Source organism: Triticum aestivum, chromosome 7D (assembly GCF_018294505.1).
Source record: "Triticum aestivum cultivar Chinese Spring chromosome 7D, IWGSC CS RefSeq v2.1, whole genome shotgun sequence".
NCBI lineage: Eukaryota > Viridiplantae > Streptophyta > Magnoliopsida > Poales > Poaceae > Triticum > Triticum aestivum.
Window position 1 is genome coordinate 196,482,284 of NC_057814.1, and position 16,429 is coordinate 196,498,712.

The following is a 16,429-nucleotide window of genomic DNA, read 5'->3' on the forward strand; positions in this document are numbered from 1 at the left end:
AACAATACACATTCAACCAGACTTGGATGGTGTGGTGCAAAATGAGCAAGACTTGGATGTGCTGCTGCAAGATGAGCAAAATTTTGATGTTCTGGTGCCAACTGAAGATATGGGTACCTCTGAAGATATTCCAGCTGATGTTGTGCAAGCCGAGCCTATGTTGGAAGTTGAGTTGCCAACTGAAGATATTCCAGCTGATGTGGTGCCAACTAAACCTATATTGGAAGTTGTGTTGCCAACTGGTGATATTGGGTCCGATGATACTGCAACTGTTGTGGTGCGAAATGAAGCTTGTGTTCCAGGCAGTCCAGTGAAGAAAATCAAGAGCTTGAGTGAACTGGGTGTTGTACAACCAAAAACAAGCATTGGTAATAATAAGAAGAAGAAATCGAGTGGTAGGAAGAAGCAGAAGTGAAAATTTGTTGAAACGTGTGCATTGCTACTATGCTGTAGTAATAAAACCTTGCCTGAATTTGTGTAATGGTATTTTTACTTTGATATGATGTGTATTTGTGTAATACTATTCAAGTTTGAGACAAAATTCAAATTTGAGCCAAAATTCAAATTTGAGCCAAAATTCAAATTTGAAGTTATTTGGTCTGTGGTATTGGTGTTACAATGATTTCTGGACTATTATGCATGTTAGTTGATTAATCGGAGCACTTTTATTATGTGAAACTCTGGACATGAAAAATGTGCTCCACATGACCTCCAAAACCCCTCCAAAGCTAGGGAAAACAGACCCATTTGTAAACAAGTATTTTTTTCGACCTTCTCTAAATGAGCCCAAAAAGGAAACTTGACATCTAGTGTGTGTATATAAGAGTCCTTCCTGATATTGGATCGTTTCGATCAAGTATGACATGTTTAACACTAAACCCTAGCTCACTTCTCTTCAAAACCCTACAACCTTGTTCTTGATAGCCATCTTTTGTGAAGGTTTTTTCATGAAAATATCCGTAGTACAAGTTTCTTATTTTTCCTAGATACTTAGTCACATAGAACGATGACCGGCATAAGTTTTATATTTTTTTGATTTTTTTTGAATTAGTTATGCTCAACCCTAACCGTTGAAAACCTCTCAAAACCCCTCAAAACCCCATCAAAACCCCATCGAAACCCCGCACTCCTCTGGGCCATTGGATCACTGTGAATGGACGGTTTGGATCAGGCACTAGGGCTACGTCAGCGATCCGTGGGCTGCACTCTGATTGGCTGATTCAAAGATGCTGAATATTATAACATGCAGCATTCTGGACCATTGGATGGATGTGAACATAAGCAACGGTCTGGATCAGGAGCCACGTCACAGATCCGCATGCTGCGCTTTCATTGGCTGGTCGTTTTAGCCCTTTTTTCACGTTGTAAGATTGAGCAGGCCTGCCATGTGTTGTTGGGCTTAATTAAAGCGGCCCACCCATTGGACCGATGGACACGACGCTGCATTAGGCCTGAAAAGCATGCACGCGCTCAGCCCTACCGTGGCCGCCCTTGCAGCGTTCGACGTTGCATGCATGGCATCGAGCACGCCCGCCGACACCCTCGTTGCAATATGGCTATTTACTCATTCTAGATGGGTCTAGATGCCCGACCATCACTAGCCGCTGCATGCATGGCATCGAGCTCATCTCTCGACGCGTTTTTAATTGCTAGAGTGCTACGCGGGTCGTTGGCATTACTACCACAATGCATGCGCGTGTACACACGGGTTGGCTCGGGTGACTCGATGCCACATTGCTCGTTTCCCATGCCATTACGAGGGAGAGGAAAACAAAATGTTAAAACGGTGTACCTCGGCTATTTAAGCACACCCAAGCCTACATCTTCCTCTCACTCTCCTTCATCTCCCATCTTCCCCACAAGCCGTCCCAAGATCCACTCGAAGCTAGCAAGCAAGATGCAGTTCACCGGGGCTACCTACCGTGTGCCGCCCCCCTTCACCGAGAGGCTCTACCCTGCCGGAGTCCGGGTGGAGAACACCCTACGGGTGTGGGCGATCTCGAGGTGGAGGGGGCAAGGGGGCTGACCGAGTTCTTCCTCTCCACCGGCTACCGCCACCCCCCGAGGGGCTCTCCGGCCATGTTCCGTGTCGAAGAGGTCAGTAGCAATGGCCATCCTATCGGGCTCATTGTGAGGTTCACCAACCCCTTCGACGCCTACTACCTCCTCAGCCGCGTTTTTTGGTGTGGATGCGAGTTCATCGCATTCACCATGTACAACATCTTCACCGACTTCGACAGCGCCTTCCCTGCCGATGAGCGCATGCACACCCTCCCGTACCCCACCGGCGACGACGATTGAAGGAGTTGGCCATGGAGAAGAGGAGTTGGCCATGGAGGAGTTGGCCTTGGAGCAAGCAAGCAAGCCGGTGGTGTTTTATTATTGTCGTGTTGGGTTGAACTATGAACTATCTATGTTGTAATGGTACTTATGCTACTATGTTCTATCTGTTTTTTTTCTATCTAGTTGATATTGGTTAGTTGATATATATCGTGCTTGATATTCTATGGGTACCCATGTTCTATATAGTTGATCTATGTCTTACTAATAAAAGGTAGATTCCACTACAGACATGCAAGTGTATGGGTACCCAAATTTTTTTGTAATTTTTTTTCATATCTTGGTGTGCTGCATGTGTGCATGCATGTATCTAGGCCCTGGCTAGTAGGTGTACGGTGCAAATTTTTGTGCAACCATGGACATGCAACTAATTTAGTTCATGCAAATAGGGTCACCCTAGCTAGTAGGTGTACGGTGCAAATTTTTGTGCAACCATGGACATGCAACTAATTTAGTTCATGCAAACAATTATTGGATTAACTCAAATGCACAAAAGAAATATTTCTATGCTCCTAAAAATATTGGTTTGAATTTTACCTCTGGCCAATATTTTGTGCAACCGTGGACAAGCAACAAATATGTAAAGAAAAATCTGGCTAAAGAAAAAACAAGTAAAGAAGTATATGTTTGTTAAAGGTTTATTTGCCGAAGCAACATTTTATTTTGAGTTTTTAGTCGAACATTTTTTTCTAAACATGGGTGCCTCTATGCTATAAAACTGGGCTGATGCCCCTACGCGGGTGGGCTTGTCTCTATTTGGGCCTCGTTATTTTTTTCACAGCCCAACATCTATTCGGCAGCAAGATTTTTTTACTAGAAACTGAATTTGGGGGATGTGCACTCTGTTAACTGAAGAACAAGAACAGAGCATGAACACTGAATATTTCCGCTTTCATTCAGTTACATGAACTTGGCATGGTGCACAGATCGCATCCTCTGCCCTGGCAGACCTAAATGCCCCCTCTAATGACGGATGAACAACAAGTAAAACAAAAATAGAGCAATGACACAACAATAGAACCCCCTGCCATGATATTTGCTTGCTTCTACAAATCGATCATCTCCATTTGATTTTTCTTGATCTTCTTAGTTCCTCGGTTAGTTCAGACTCCAAGTGCAATTCAGCATTGCGCGCATACCTCGCCATCGGCACGACTCCGCCCGCCCCTCTGTCCGAGCTCGACCCCAAATTCTCCATCTGCGGCACCCCACCCCCCAAATTGAGCTCCCAGGTTGCGGCCCCGCTCGAATCAATGTAGCCCTCGAACTGAATCCTCTCAACATAATCATCCATCCACTCGAAATGTGTGCATTTCTTCAGGATCTGAAAACAACAACATGAACCCTAAATTCCAAATTCGAGGGGGGAAAACAAAATATGAAGAAATCAGAGCAAACGGCAATGAAAGAACGGGCTAAAAACTGAGATCTAACCTTGCCATCCCTTCCCGCCATTGTTTTGCTCAAGCACTTCACAAATTCCCGCCGAAGATTTCCATTCTCATCAGTCCTACTGACCCACCGTTTTAGAGGCTCTGGGCGTGGGCAGTCAGGGCACCTTGTGAGCGGCACTGGACCATACTGACGCCATTTTGAGTGCGTGGCGAAGGAGGTGGACATCTGCACTAGCTCGCTAGAGAAGAGGAAGAATGGGGAAAGGGGAAGCAATGGGCGGCGGCGGGCGGATGGGCATGGGCGGTCGTCGCTTCTAGCTGCGAAGAGGTGGGTCCCGCACTTACTGGACAAGTAGTGGGTCCCGCGCTTACGTGGATAAGTTGTGGGTCCAGCCCATAACAGCTAATGAGGGCATCAGTTCAGCTTAAGGGCCATGTCGTGTCTGGGCTATTTTCTCGCTCAAAAGTGTCGCCCCAAAACCATTTTCGTCAACAACGTCGCACTCCGTCCAATTCCCACAAAAGATGTCGCACAGAAGCTATTGCCCCATACTTGGTGGCCACCCCCTTCCAGGCGCATCCGGCTCCACGACAAGCCCATGGAGTACTTCGACGACCTCGCCGAGATGTACGTGGGCAGGAACGTATCCCCCTGGCCTCTACGGCTGGGTGTTCCCCAAGTGCGACCACATCGCCATCGAAACCAGCACCATCACAGCGATGTCCGGCCGGCTTGAGCTGCTGCAGGTTTGAAGAAAGCTTTTTAGATCTTTCCCCCTCATTATTGGTGAGAAGTGATACCTAGGATTCAAAATTTAGGGCATTTTAGATATTAATCGATGGGGAAAACAGGATACCTGGCCACTTGCGCATATGGAATCCATTTTCATTGAACAACTCTGAGATATGTCGTTGCTTGGCACAGATTTGGAGAGTTTAATGTTTGTGTTTGCAGGCAGGAGAGAGAAGGAACAAAGGAAGAAGTCAGTGAGCATTCTCTTCTTTCGTTCAGTTTATTTCTCTGATGGGGCTGAAAACTACTATGAAGGGAAAAGCTCATTGTTTCTGCTTTGAAGCGGCATACATTTCTGCATGATTACAACGTGGTTGAACAGGACAGTAGTAACCTCATACTGCTAAAGTTGATTGCTCAGCCCATGACGCCGGTATATGTTTGCAACTAGCTTTACTTAATTGCTGCATACTGAGATTGGGGTGATATATGCAGTCACTTTTCATGTCGCGATATATGTAGTCCATACAGAGTCATGAACGTGGATGTTGTTATCTATACAGTTGGTAAACTAAATTGATATATTGGGTTGTACTCCTAACAGTTCAGGAGGTCAACATTTTTGTCATATTTAGCGGACTTTTAGGATGTTTAATTCGCATTCTCATGGTTGAAATTCTCATACATAATCTGAGGAGAGCATGTGTTTTGTTTGAGTTAAATTTCTCAATAGATGGATGCATGATGTAAATAGCATAGCATCTAACAGTAATATTTGCAGGTTTCAGAAAAATTGCTATTGATAACTGAAAGTCTCAAACTCATTTTGTAGTTTGAGGAGATCGCTAACTGCCAGTGCTCTTAGTTTAAGCCTAAAATCACTCTGAATTCAATGTATTTCTACAAAAATAGATAGTTTCATTTATGATGAATCTTAACAAAACAAATGAGCAGTTTATGCTAAGTCAAAGAGGCTTGCAATAATTAGTTAATTCAGCAAATATGAGTTCAGAGGATTAAATATGACACTTTCTTCTACTGGATGGTACACTTCTCTTCATTGTATTTTTCTGTATCATGCAGACTATTCTTGGTGCCCTCCAGATTTTCTGGTATCAAGAGATATATATGGAGGAAATGACTATGTAATATATTTACAAAAATACTTCCAAAACCATAAGGTGGACTAAAGGTACCTAAATCTTTCGAGGTTTTCATCCAATTCTGCACTCAATGGTTTTTTGAAAAATTGCTCTTTTAGTTTGATCAATTGTTGTCCACAACTGTTCATAATTTGAACCCAAACCATCAATGAAGTGGTGGTTTGCTGCGAACTGCTTATACACAAATTGACCTTATACCTAACATCTATTTAGTTCCCTGTTTTTCCAAATATTCTCTGTGTGACATGTCTGCAAATTAAAATGTCAGATAAAAAAATACGAGATTCTGAATAAATCTTTTTCCAGTTTATCTGAACAAATCTGTATACATGTCCAATTGGAAAACTAAGATTAACCATTTTCTCAGAGTCCTCTGAGATGTATATACCGTTATTTGCTCTTCCAGAGACATGTAGCTCTACCATGGTTTGATTGGAGTTTGAGTAAGTAAATTCTTTTCTATCGCCTGGAGTTCACTTTCCTTATTTTGTCGCATATGTATTGTGTGCAGAGAGATGCAGGGAAGATATAGATACGATCACATGTGAGCACTGATCAAAGTTGAGATTTGATGAGTCACACAGAAATGTATGTGCAAATTTATTTTTCAAAGACATACATGAGAAATACATGTTTCTTGCTTAACAACTCATGCAAACTTCTGTTATTGCTACTACCATTGATTGTTTTAGTTGTTGCAATCCAATGCAGATTATTTTGATAGAAACTCTACAATTTTTCGATCTTTTGCAAGGCGATGTTGGATTGAGTGTTTTGAATTGGAGTGATCCAGACGTCAACAACAGTCGAGGATCTCGAAGATGGGCATGAACAACCTACCACACCGATGGGAGGAAGCTCAAAGAGGCAAAGAAATTTCAGCGATTAAAGACTGGACGTTGGATGCATAGAGATAACTGAGGATTCAGTCATAGGAGTCGACCAATCTCTTGCTTGTTATTGGAAAGAATCCATGATTCCTATAGAAAATATGCTATATGCAAATTTGGTATGAAAATATATTTCATCATGAATCTAATGAAGCAAATTTGGTGTTGTAGATGTTGATATATTTTTATATAGACTTGGTTAAACTTGAGGACAAACATAGAACTTCACTTATTTTGGAATAGAGAGTGCAAGTAACTGAACCATAGACCGGTACTGAGCACAAGAATAAATAAATTTTCTAGTAGGAGCTAGCCAATATATTTGTGAAACAAATTTTGGGCAACGTCAGATACACCTCCCCTCCATCGCTCTTATATTTTACTTTTAATTTTTATTCTGGCCAGTGAGCCCTGAGCCCCTGACCCCTGAAGGCGCTAGTTTGGGCCGTGATTAACATCTTGATACCACACGGAGCAAAGTAATTGACATGCCATTGCAGTCCAAAACATAGATGTACAAACCATATTGGCGCTATTATGTTTGCATTACTCACTTTGGTTGCAAGTGTTATTGCAGTATGTGTTACACACATATATATATAGTTTGGCTAAGGTCCTCCCTTTCGTTACAAGCACGACCACACCTAAACCTAACAGCAGTGAAGTGACATATCATCGTCATCAGTTTCAGTTCTTCGCAAGCAGTCGACGACGAAACTCTCCAAGAGCCCAAATGGGGTACAAGTTGCGATAATTGCCGTAATTAAAGTATATGGAGCAGTTGAAGCATCCAACGTGTTCCTGTCATCAAAGGTGAAAGTTCAGATTGCTTCAGGGCAGTAACCATGGCATGATACTGAAATATATGTATATTAGTATAACAGGTCCAAGTGCTGACAATGTTATCAGAGGATTTGACAGGATCATGGTAGGGTCATTGATTAAGAAATATTATACTACACGGGAACTATGTATAAACTATTGATAATTTAATACTTCTATAGGCCTAAATTTTGTAATACTTACTTGCTGGGGAAACTCTCCCGTCTCTAGTTGCATATTGATCAACTCTTTTGCAGCATGATATAGTGGCGTAGGATCTCGTTCAACCTGAATAGAATGACCATGATGATAACACATGGAAATTAGAACAGTTTAAAATGATATATTAGCTGCTTAGAGTCAATTCAAATTAATGAGGAACAAACATACCTGCCCAGCATAAATTAAAGCCAACATTGCCCAAGCAGTGTTCACAGCATGAGGACTAGTGGCCTCCACATAAGCCTGTCAAATAGCAGAAACCAGACTTGCTTTCACTAAATTTGACTTAGTGGGACAATATATCGATGGGTCAAAAGGAATAGCATTTAACAATTGTGAGTTATAGCTATGCTAATCGGATAAGCATTGTGCGATTAACAGTAGAATCTAAGAACTCAAGTTGGTATCTTATAAAATGAGGGCTTTACAGTGAAACAATCAGGCTGGTAAGTTAAGCCCAATATCGACAACGAAATTAGAATGTAAATATTTTTTGCCACCATTTCCCTATCCTTATGCCATTACATCAACTGACGTGACTAATTTCTCTGTTCATGTGAACACAGCATTGTTAATTGATTATAGACTAATAATCAGTAAGAATATTATGTGTGCAAACTGGAATTCCTCTGAGAGCATAGGAGTTTTGGGGTGCTGAGTTAGGCATATAGCCATATACAACTAGTACCTAAGAGTAAATAAAAATATGCACATAAACCATGACAAAACAGCTAAGTTGGGTTCAAAAAGAGGCAGGCAGTTGAGCCCTAGGTGACCCCCTAGCTAATCTGATTTTAGGGCTCCTTTGTTTCCAAGGATTTTCATAGGAATTTTGGAGAATTAGAATCCTTAGAAAGTTCCCCTGCATGACCTTACCAAACCCTGAATAGAGCCTGCGTTTAATACAAAAAGACACAAGAATTACCTCAGTTTCACTAGAAAGATAAGATTCTCCCCATCCACCTGTACTTAATTGCTTTGACAACAGAAAGATGCATGCTTTCCTTATGGAAGAACTATTTTCGTAAGTTCTTCCAGAAGCAATTAATCCTTTTACACCAAAGAACGTTCCATAAGTGAAACATATACCCCAAGTGCCAAACCTGTTAGATGGTAAATAATCCAGTCATTGACTGCAAATTTTAGAAGGTCAAATAATTAACACCAAAAGACAGTTTTAGATACCATGAGCCATCCTTTCGTTGTTTATCCTCAATAAACTTGGAAGCATTTTTGACACATTTTCCTATCTCTTCTTTGCGGTACCCTGGGTAAAGCTCTTTGAACATAATTAGGGCCTGAAGCACGGATGATGTACATTCGACAGATCTATCAATTAGTTGAAGGACGTGAATTAGCACTTCAAGTATATGAAAGAAAAACAGAAGCAATGATATTTTCTGCAAGAAAGAAGATATTTTCATCCTTACGGATAATCGACAATAATGTTCAGAAAACTTTCAGAAGGGTTGAGAACCTATTGCCAAAAACAATCCAGGTTAGTGTATGTATAGTCACGCAAAACATGTTAAAACAACAATATTATTTGAACATTCTCAATAGATATATGATACACAGGAGGAATAACCGATGAGCGGAGAAATCAAATGTCAAACAAAATGAAGCCTGCACATTGCGAATTTGCAATCTGAAATTGTTTGGCTTGATTGCAAGATTATTTTGTGTACACATGGTTTCTTAAACCTGATCACATGTAGAGTCCCCAAATAATTGGAGTACTTGGTTTTCCATACGATAGAAGTAAAACCATGAAATACTCACCTCTAATAGAGATGTAGTTCTCTTACACTCATATGTAGAAAATGTGCCATCTTTATTCTTCAAAGGAGAAAAAAGTATGATCAGCGATGACTGATGTGAAGTAAAACTTAATCATTCTGACAGATCGGATAAACCATAGATAAGAATTGCAAAACAGAAGTACAACTATTTCAGTAGAATAAGAAGATGGTGATGTAAGACAGCAGAGAAACTTATAAAACATACATAAGCAGAAAGAAAAAAACAGTTCCAGTAGATAATAATAATTTATAAAGGACTGATTATGATTCATATGATTGTATTTTATGCAGTTGACGATCTCTGCATCTGTCACAAATGATTCATAATACAAACCAGAGTGCTGGATGCACAAAAATCCAGGAGAGGAGGAAATTGATAAAAGTCACAGCCCAACCAAGCCTAGCATATAATGCCCCTGTAAACGCTCTTATATTTCTTTACGGAGGGAGTACTTACCAGAATGAACAAAACAATTAGCTGGTGGCTGATGTGGCACTGGTAGGGGCCCTGGGTGACCTCAGACACACAGGAAGGAAGGCACAGGAGGCACTTGCATGGGACAGCGGTAAACCCTATTTGCCGCACACTGCGACAAATTGCCACTCCTCTGCACAGACGCGAGCGACCCAGCGAACGAGATGGGCTGGCCCATTTTAGCAGATAGAGAACATTCTCAGGACCTGATTTTGGGAACTTTCTAGAAGGTTCCTGGCCGCTTTTTCTGTTTTTCTATTGTCCCCAATAGCCAGCGAACATTCGCTGAGAGGGGGTGGCATTTGTGAACGTTTTAGTTCGCAAGTTCAATTATATGGGGTTGGCAATTTCTGGCAACAACAAGAAGAAAGCCTTTAGTCCCAAACAAGTTGGGGTAGGCTAGAGGTGAAACCCATAAGATCTCGCAACCAACTAATGGTTCTGGCACATGAATAGCAAGCTTCCACGCACCCCTGTCCATGTCTAGTTCTTTGGCGATACTCCGGTCCTTCAGATCTTTGTTTACATACTCCTCCCATGTCAAGTTTGGCCTACCACGACCTCTCTTGACACTATCAGGACGCTTTAGCCGTCCGCTATGTACTAGAGCTTCTGGAGGCCTGCGCTGAATATGCCCAAACCATCTCAGACGATGTTGGACAAGCTTCTCTTCAATCAGTGCTACCCCAACTCTATCTCGTATATCATTATTCCGGACCCGGTCCTACCCCCGTCCGACTCTCATCAACTAGCACCACATCATCCGCAAAGAGCATAACCCATGGGATATCTCCTTGTATATCCCTTGTGACCTCATCCATCACTAAAGCAAAAAGATAAGGGCTTAAAGCTGACCCCTGGTGCAGTCCTCTTTTAACTGGAAAGGCATCAGTGTCGCCATCACTTGTACGAACACTTGTCACAACATTATCGTACATGTCGTTGATGAGGGTAATGTACTTTGCTGGGACTTCGTGTTTCTCCAAGGCCCACCACATGGCATTCCGCGGTATCTTATCGTAGACCTTCTCCAAGTCAATGAACACCATATGCAGGTCCTTTTGCTCCATGTATCTCTCCATAAGTTGTCGTGCCAAGAAAATGGCTTCCATGGTCGACCTCCAAGGCATGAAACCAAACTGATTTTTGGTCACGCTTGTCATTCTTCTTAAGCGGTGCTCAATGACTCTCTGGGAAGAAAAAAAATTGCAGCAAAAAAAAGGCAGGATTTGTGATCGCCTACCAGGTAAAGTTGCCACAAAAAAAACGTTCACTTGCCATCCGCCTCCCAGCTGACGTTCGCCAGTTACCATTTCCGTTTTCTTTTTACCTTTTTTGGTTTTTCTTTTCGAACGGTTTTTGATTTTTCCTGGAAAAAATGTTCATGTAGGCAGCCTTGCTGCATAGGCTGGCCCTGTCAGGGTGCGCCCTGTACGAAGGGGCGACCCTTTTTGACGCTTAATGCGTCACATAGGAGTCCCCAGGAAGGCTCTTGGATATGGGTTGTCTAAGCATCCTAGAGGGAAATCCCTAGCGGCATCAGATAAGCAGGCCAAGCCCATCTTTTGCTATTGACCAATGACCATTAGGTGCATTGAGAGCGAGTTTATGACACAGCAACTATAACGCCCTAGCCAAACCCACCGGTTCTTAGCCGGTGCACCTTAGATCTTGACTGGTTCCACAGGCCAACACTAGTCTTTTCTGCGCACTTTGTCCTCACTCGTGCCCACCCGGGATAAACTTTGAGGTTCCTTTTGGATGGGCTTCTGAAAAAGAAGGTGCACCTTGTTGATATGAGTAGTCTATCATTCGTATTAAGCTGGGATGTCACATATACCTCCCCCCCCCCTCAAAGGAACTGAGGGCCCCGTGCGTGCCACCGCCAGCATCCACATGCGCCCCATGTACGCATCAAATAGCTCCAAGACAAACATGCTTAACTTTGAGGTTCCTTTCGGATGGGCTACCAAAAAAGAAGGTGCACCTTGTTGTGTTGATATGAGTAGTCTATCATTCCTATTAAGCAAGGATGTCACAGCCATGAGCCCAACACCCGGACTCGACACCAAAGAGCGGCAACGATGTCAAGCAGATATACCTTGATAACCATGATAGAATCATACTATAGTGATGCTTTGAAGAAGAAAAAACTCTACAAGAATTTGCCTCATATTACAAGATAAGCATTTTGGACTATTAGCTGTATATTTTTATCAATGTTTGCTAGTATTAAAAATGTAATATTGTATCACCGACTTCATAAATTAATTAGGATTAAAGCGTGTCAAATATATTTACAGTACAAGCACACAACAAGAGGTAATGGAACGAGCAACTGAAGAGCACGGTATTGACCACAAGGTCCCAAACACCTTTAGACCCACTTCCGCTACTCTCTCCGATCCATATTACTTTGTTTTTCTTGCACTCTGCCTCTTCTTCTATCAATAAAAATTAGCTCTTCTTCCCGGTTTCTAAAAAGCTAGTTGTATTGTTTGTGTTAGAGGAGCAACTTATTTGTATTGCATGGCCCAATGGGCAAATATATAGTAGAAGGGACTTGGAGTACAAGTAAGAAAATATAGACCAATACAAATACATACAGAGATCATGAGCAATACTAACAGTCTAACACTAGTAATGCCCCTTAACACCCGGCCTCAAATGCAAAGCAATACTAATAGTCTAACACTAGTAATGCCCCTTAACACCTGACCTCAAATGCAAAGCAATACTAATAGTCTAACACTAGTAATGCCCCTTAACACCCAGCCTCAAATGCAAAGCGTAGGTGAAAGAGCATGGTGCCCCCATGTTTGGTTTTGGTAATTAATGACAATCCCTATGGACTAATGGTTGCTTTGAGTTATACTTGAAGGGTTTGTCCATAGGCAATGCTTGAAGACCATTTGTTGGCTTCAAGGTTGAATGTAGAAGATCACTTGATGAACAAGGTGTTATTCAAGGAGTTGGTCATGTGAGAGTTGAGCCTACTGCAAGCATGTCTTGAAGAAGATGACTAGGTGGACATTCATGTTTACCTTGAAGACAATATCTTAATGAAGAGAGAAGAAAAGATACAAGGTTGATCAATACTAAGTGCCAAGAGTGGATTCAAGTTGATCAACACTAAGCGTAGATGCTGTACCAAGTGTGATCAAGTGGTTTCGTGGTATGGTAAGCAATTGTCCATTACACTGTGTACTAACCCATGATCTATGTGTCTGGTGTTTCTATGTGGGGTTAGGTATTTTTCCATGGGCTTGCATCAAAAGGAAGATTTCATATATCCCATGAGAGGATGGCATCAAGTGGTGATCATCGTCAAGGTTGAGTTGTGCAAGTTCAAGAGGAGCAAGAGCATCACGAAGAGATCACATGCTTGTAGGTTGTCGTCCATTTGGTGATAATGTCTTGTGAAGGTGTGCCTAAGAGTGGCTCTTCCATAGTCGATTATGGCGGAGCAATTTGTGAGTCTTCCATGCGAGCTCTATGAAGAAAGGTGTTCCAACTTGAGGAATGATCGTCATCATCTAGCTCAAGTGGATTATGTGCAAGACAAAGGTATAACCTTGATAGGTTTTCTATTTTACCGGTCTCATGGTGTTAGTGGGGGACCGGGTTAGATCGATAGCCGTACTATCAAGTTGAGCTCTCGAGTGAGTAGCTTGATCGTATCATTCATAGGGAGCTCAAGCCTTTGCATACTTGGCATCATATCTCTTGGTGTTTATTTGGCTTTTCTCTAAGTGAGGTTTTAGAGCTTGTGGTCTTCTTCATGACAAGCTCAAGTTCATCGAAAATGGATTTCTTATGCCTCTTCTATTGCGTTTTTGGTATTGGAGATTTTGCCGGTTCTTATTTGAGGAAGGGTTCTCACCGTCCTCTTATTGGTATTTTCCCTCTTGCTAGTTCTTAATATATCCAACAGCTTGAGGTCATTGATATCGGAGTTCATTTGCAAGAGTTATGGCAGTTTTGGTTTTACATGTTTCTGCAGTTTTTACCTGGCCCAATAGTACCGGTCAAGGATCCGGTAGTACCGCCCCTTTCCTTGAAGAGGCACTACCGTTCCTAGTACCAGGCTACTACCATAAGGGGGTCACCCGGCTCTGTTTCTGGTGTGGTACCGGGACGGTTCCACCAGCCGATGCTACCGCTCCTGGATCTTTCGTGTGCATCTGCTTAAATGGCTAGCTGTATCTCAGGCTGCGGTAGTACCGCTCATTGAGCGGTACTACATGAGCGGTACAACCGGTCAGTGCGGAGACTCTGTGTGTAACGGTTGGATTTGTGAGGATCTATTTAAGTGGGTCTTCTTCCCCAATGGTCCTCACGTTTTTTAGCACAGTTTTCTCCGTCATTGTTGACCTCCAAAAGCTTTGCTTTCTCTCTATTCCTCTCATGAATCTTGCATCTTTTTGAGGGAAAAAAGAGAGGAGATCTAGATCTACATTTCCACCAATCCACCTCTCCTCTAACTGAGGGGAACCTTGTGGATCTAGATCTTGGAGCTCTTTTGTGTTCTCCTCCCTTGTTCTTCCTCTCATATTCTTCCATAGCACTAGTTGCTTTGGTGGAGCACTTCGTGTATTCTTGCCATTGCATTAGTTGCATCGGTTTGACTTTTCCACGGTGATTCGTGGAAGTGAAAGTTGAGAAGCTTATTACTCTTGGGTGCTTGGTTGTTCCTCTTGGGTGCTTGGGCACCCTAGATGGTTGGTGTTGTTGCGAAGCTCAATGATTGTGCTATAAAGCTTCTGGCAAGCTTCGGGAGCCTCCAATTAAGTTGTGGAGATTGCCCTGGACAATTTGTACGGGTTCGGTGACCGCCCTCAAGGGCCCCTTAGTGGTTCGAGGCAGCTCCCTTCGGTGGGAAGGCTCGAGGAGAATACACTGAGCCATTGTGGCGTTTGGGGAGCATTGTGCCTCCACACCGCTCCGATGAAGATTAGCATCCGGAAGGGTATGAACTTCGGTATACATCTTCATCTCCATGTGCCTCGGTTATCTCTATACCCGAGCTCGTTTCTTATGCATTTACTTTGTGATAGCCTTCAAGCTTAAAGTTATATATCTTGCTATTACTTATTTGTTGCTTTAGCATAAGTTGTTGGTGCACTTAGTTGAGCCTACCTTATTTAGGTTTTGTGCTTGACAAATAAGCGCTAGTTCTATTCTACATTTATTCAAGCCAAAAACCGTAATTGTTTTAAATCGCCTATTCACCCCCCCCCCCCCCCCTAGGCAACATCCAGGTCCTTTCAGTAGGCAATAGCATTGCATTTGAATAAGTATAACACTAAATAATAACGAAAATCCAAAATCCTTGTCTTCGTAGTGTCGTTGTAGCATGAAGTCTTCGAAAACTTGTTTAGTCAAGCCAATGGGGGATAGAAGAAGCATGTCCCGAAGATCATAGCACAATAAACCGGTGGTCGAAAAAGCTAAGCGGCAAGAAAATGGGGGTAGATCAACGACAACGCAAAGGAGGCCACGAAAATCATATAGAAAACAACCAGGACCAGAAAGGCCACACAGATTGTATAGAAAGGATCAGGACAAAAAAAGAAGGTAGACAAAATATTTGGACTCGCATGACATCAGAAACATGAAAAAGCAACGAACTTCGTGGACATAACGTAAATAGAAAGCTAGAATCTAGAAAGCACACACGACAATGATGCAGGAGCCACCATGTCTGCAGGGGATGTTGCATAGGAGGTCATGCATATGAGATACCAACAAGTAGCAGCCATGAATTTGTCGACGGAGAACATCAACTAGCGGCCGAGGAGAAGCGCTAGGAGAATAGTACCTATTGTGAGGAAAGAAAAAAGAGGTCGCTCCCGCGGGCGACTCAGGGAGCCAACCCTAGCGCCGCCGCTCCCCAGCCCCCCTCCCCGGCCTCCCTCCCCTCGCCGCCGCCGGTGGCGTCGCCAGCCAAAGGCCGCGCGGCATAGGCGGCGGCGGGGCGTCTTCTTCCCGCGCGCGGGATGCGGCCTTCGGGCGGCGGTCGTCGGCTCATCCACGGGCTCTGCTCCCTCCCCCCGGCGTGCTGGCGTCCCGGCGGTCCTGCCCCCCCCCCTTCCCCTCCATGCGGCGGCTCTTGGGGCTCCGGGGGCGGGGGCCTTGCCCAGATCCGGGTGGTGGCGGCGGCGGACGTGCGGGTGGCAGCGGCGACCTGGCTAAGGTGGTGGCGGGGCGGCCGGCGGTCAGGCTGCTCCTTTCGGGGTGGAGGGGCGATGGGCGTCCATGGCCGGGGGGCGGGCTGCGTCTTCGGCGGCGTGTCGCAGCTGCTGCAAAGTGGCTCGGCGCTGCTCCTCGGGGTCTCGGCGTGGATATGGGCTGCCACGGCGTGGTGGTAGCTCATGGTGGTGGTCTGGATCGTTTCATGGCGGCGGCTGGTCTCCTCTGGCGTCGGCCGTCGGTGAGCGGCGTGTTTCGACCTTCGATTACTCCCCTCGTCGTCCGGGCTTTACCCTCGTCATAGGGCTGGACCGCTCCCAGTTGCGGTCCATTGCTCGTCTCGCACCCGTGGCTGCGAGACAGAGCTCGTCTCGCGCCCGCGGCTGCGAGATAGAG

General features: G+C 43.9%; 1 protein-coding gene and 1 long non-coding RNA gene across 5 annotated transcripts in view; one reads left to right on the forward strand and one right to left on the reverse strand.

Moving 5' to 3' along the window:
- The first annotated feature begins 4,247 nt into the window (after positions 1-4,247).
- On the forward strand, positions 4,248-6,690 carry LOC123166068 (uncharacterized). Of its 3 annotated transcripts, none has more exons than XR_006483350.1 (5): positions 4,248-4,481; positions 4,690-4,900; positions 5,551-5,659; positions 6,142-6,218; positions 6,342-6,690. It is a non-coding gene; the product is annotated as an uncharacterized lncRNA (long non-coding RNA). The 3 variants fall into 3 exon arrangements; XR_006483351.1 differs by having other exon boundaries at positions 6,385-6,690; XR_006483349.1 differs by having other exon boundaries at positions 6,142-6,690.
- Positions 6,691-6,992: 302 nt separating this feature from the next.
- LOC123166066 (achilleol B synthase) overlaps positions 6,993-16,429 on the reverse strand; it is a 28,530-nt gene continuing 19,093 nt past the window's right edge. For both annotated transcript variants that reach the window (XM_044583828.1, XM_044583829.1), the window contains exons 12-18: positions 9,347-9,403; positions 8,995-9,041; positions 8,750-8,893; positions 8,490-8,667; positions 7,733-7,807; positions 7,547-7,630; positions 6,993-7,321 (exon numbers count right to left, since the gene is read on the reverse strand). In XM_044583828.1, the coding sequence (XP_044439763.1) occupies positions 7,208-7,321; positions 7,547-7,630; positions 7,733-7,807; positions 8,490-8,667; positions 8,750-8,893; positions 8,995-9,041; positions 9,347-9,403 (699 nt within the window). In that variant the 3' untranslated portion in view covers positions 6,993-7,207. The remainder of the gene's footprint in view (positions 7,322-7,546; positions 7,631-7,732; positions 7,808-8,489; positions 8,668-8,749; positions 8,894-8,994; positions 9,042-9,346; positions 9,404-16,429) is intronic.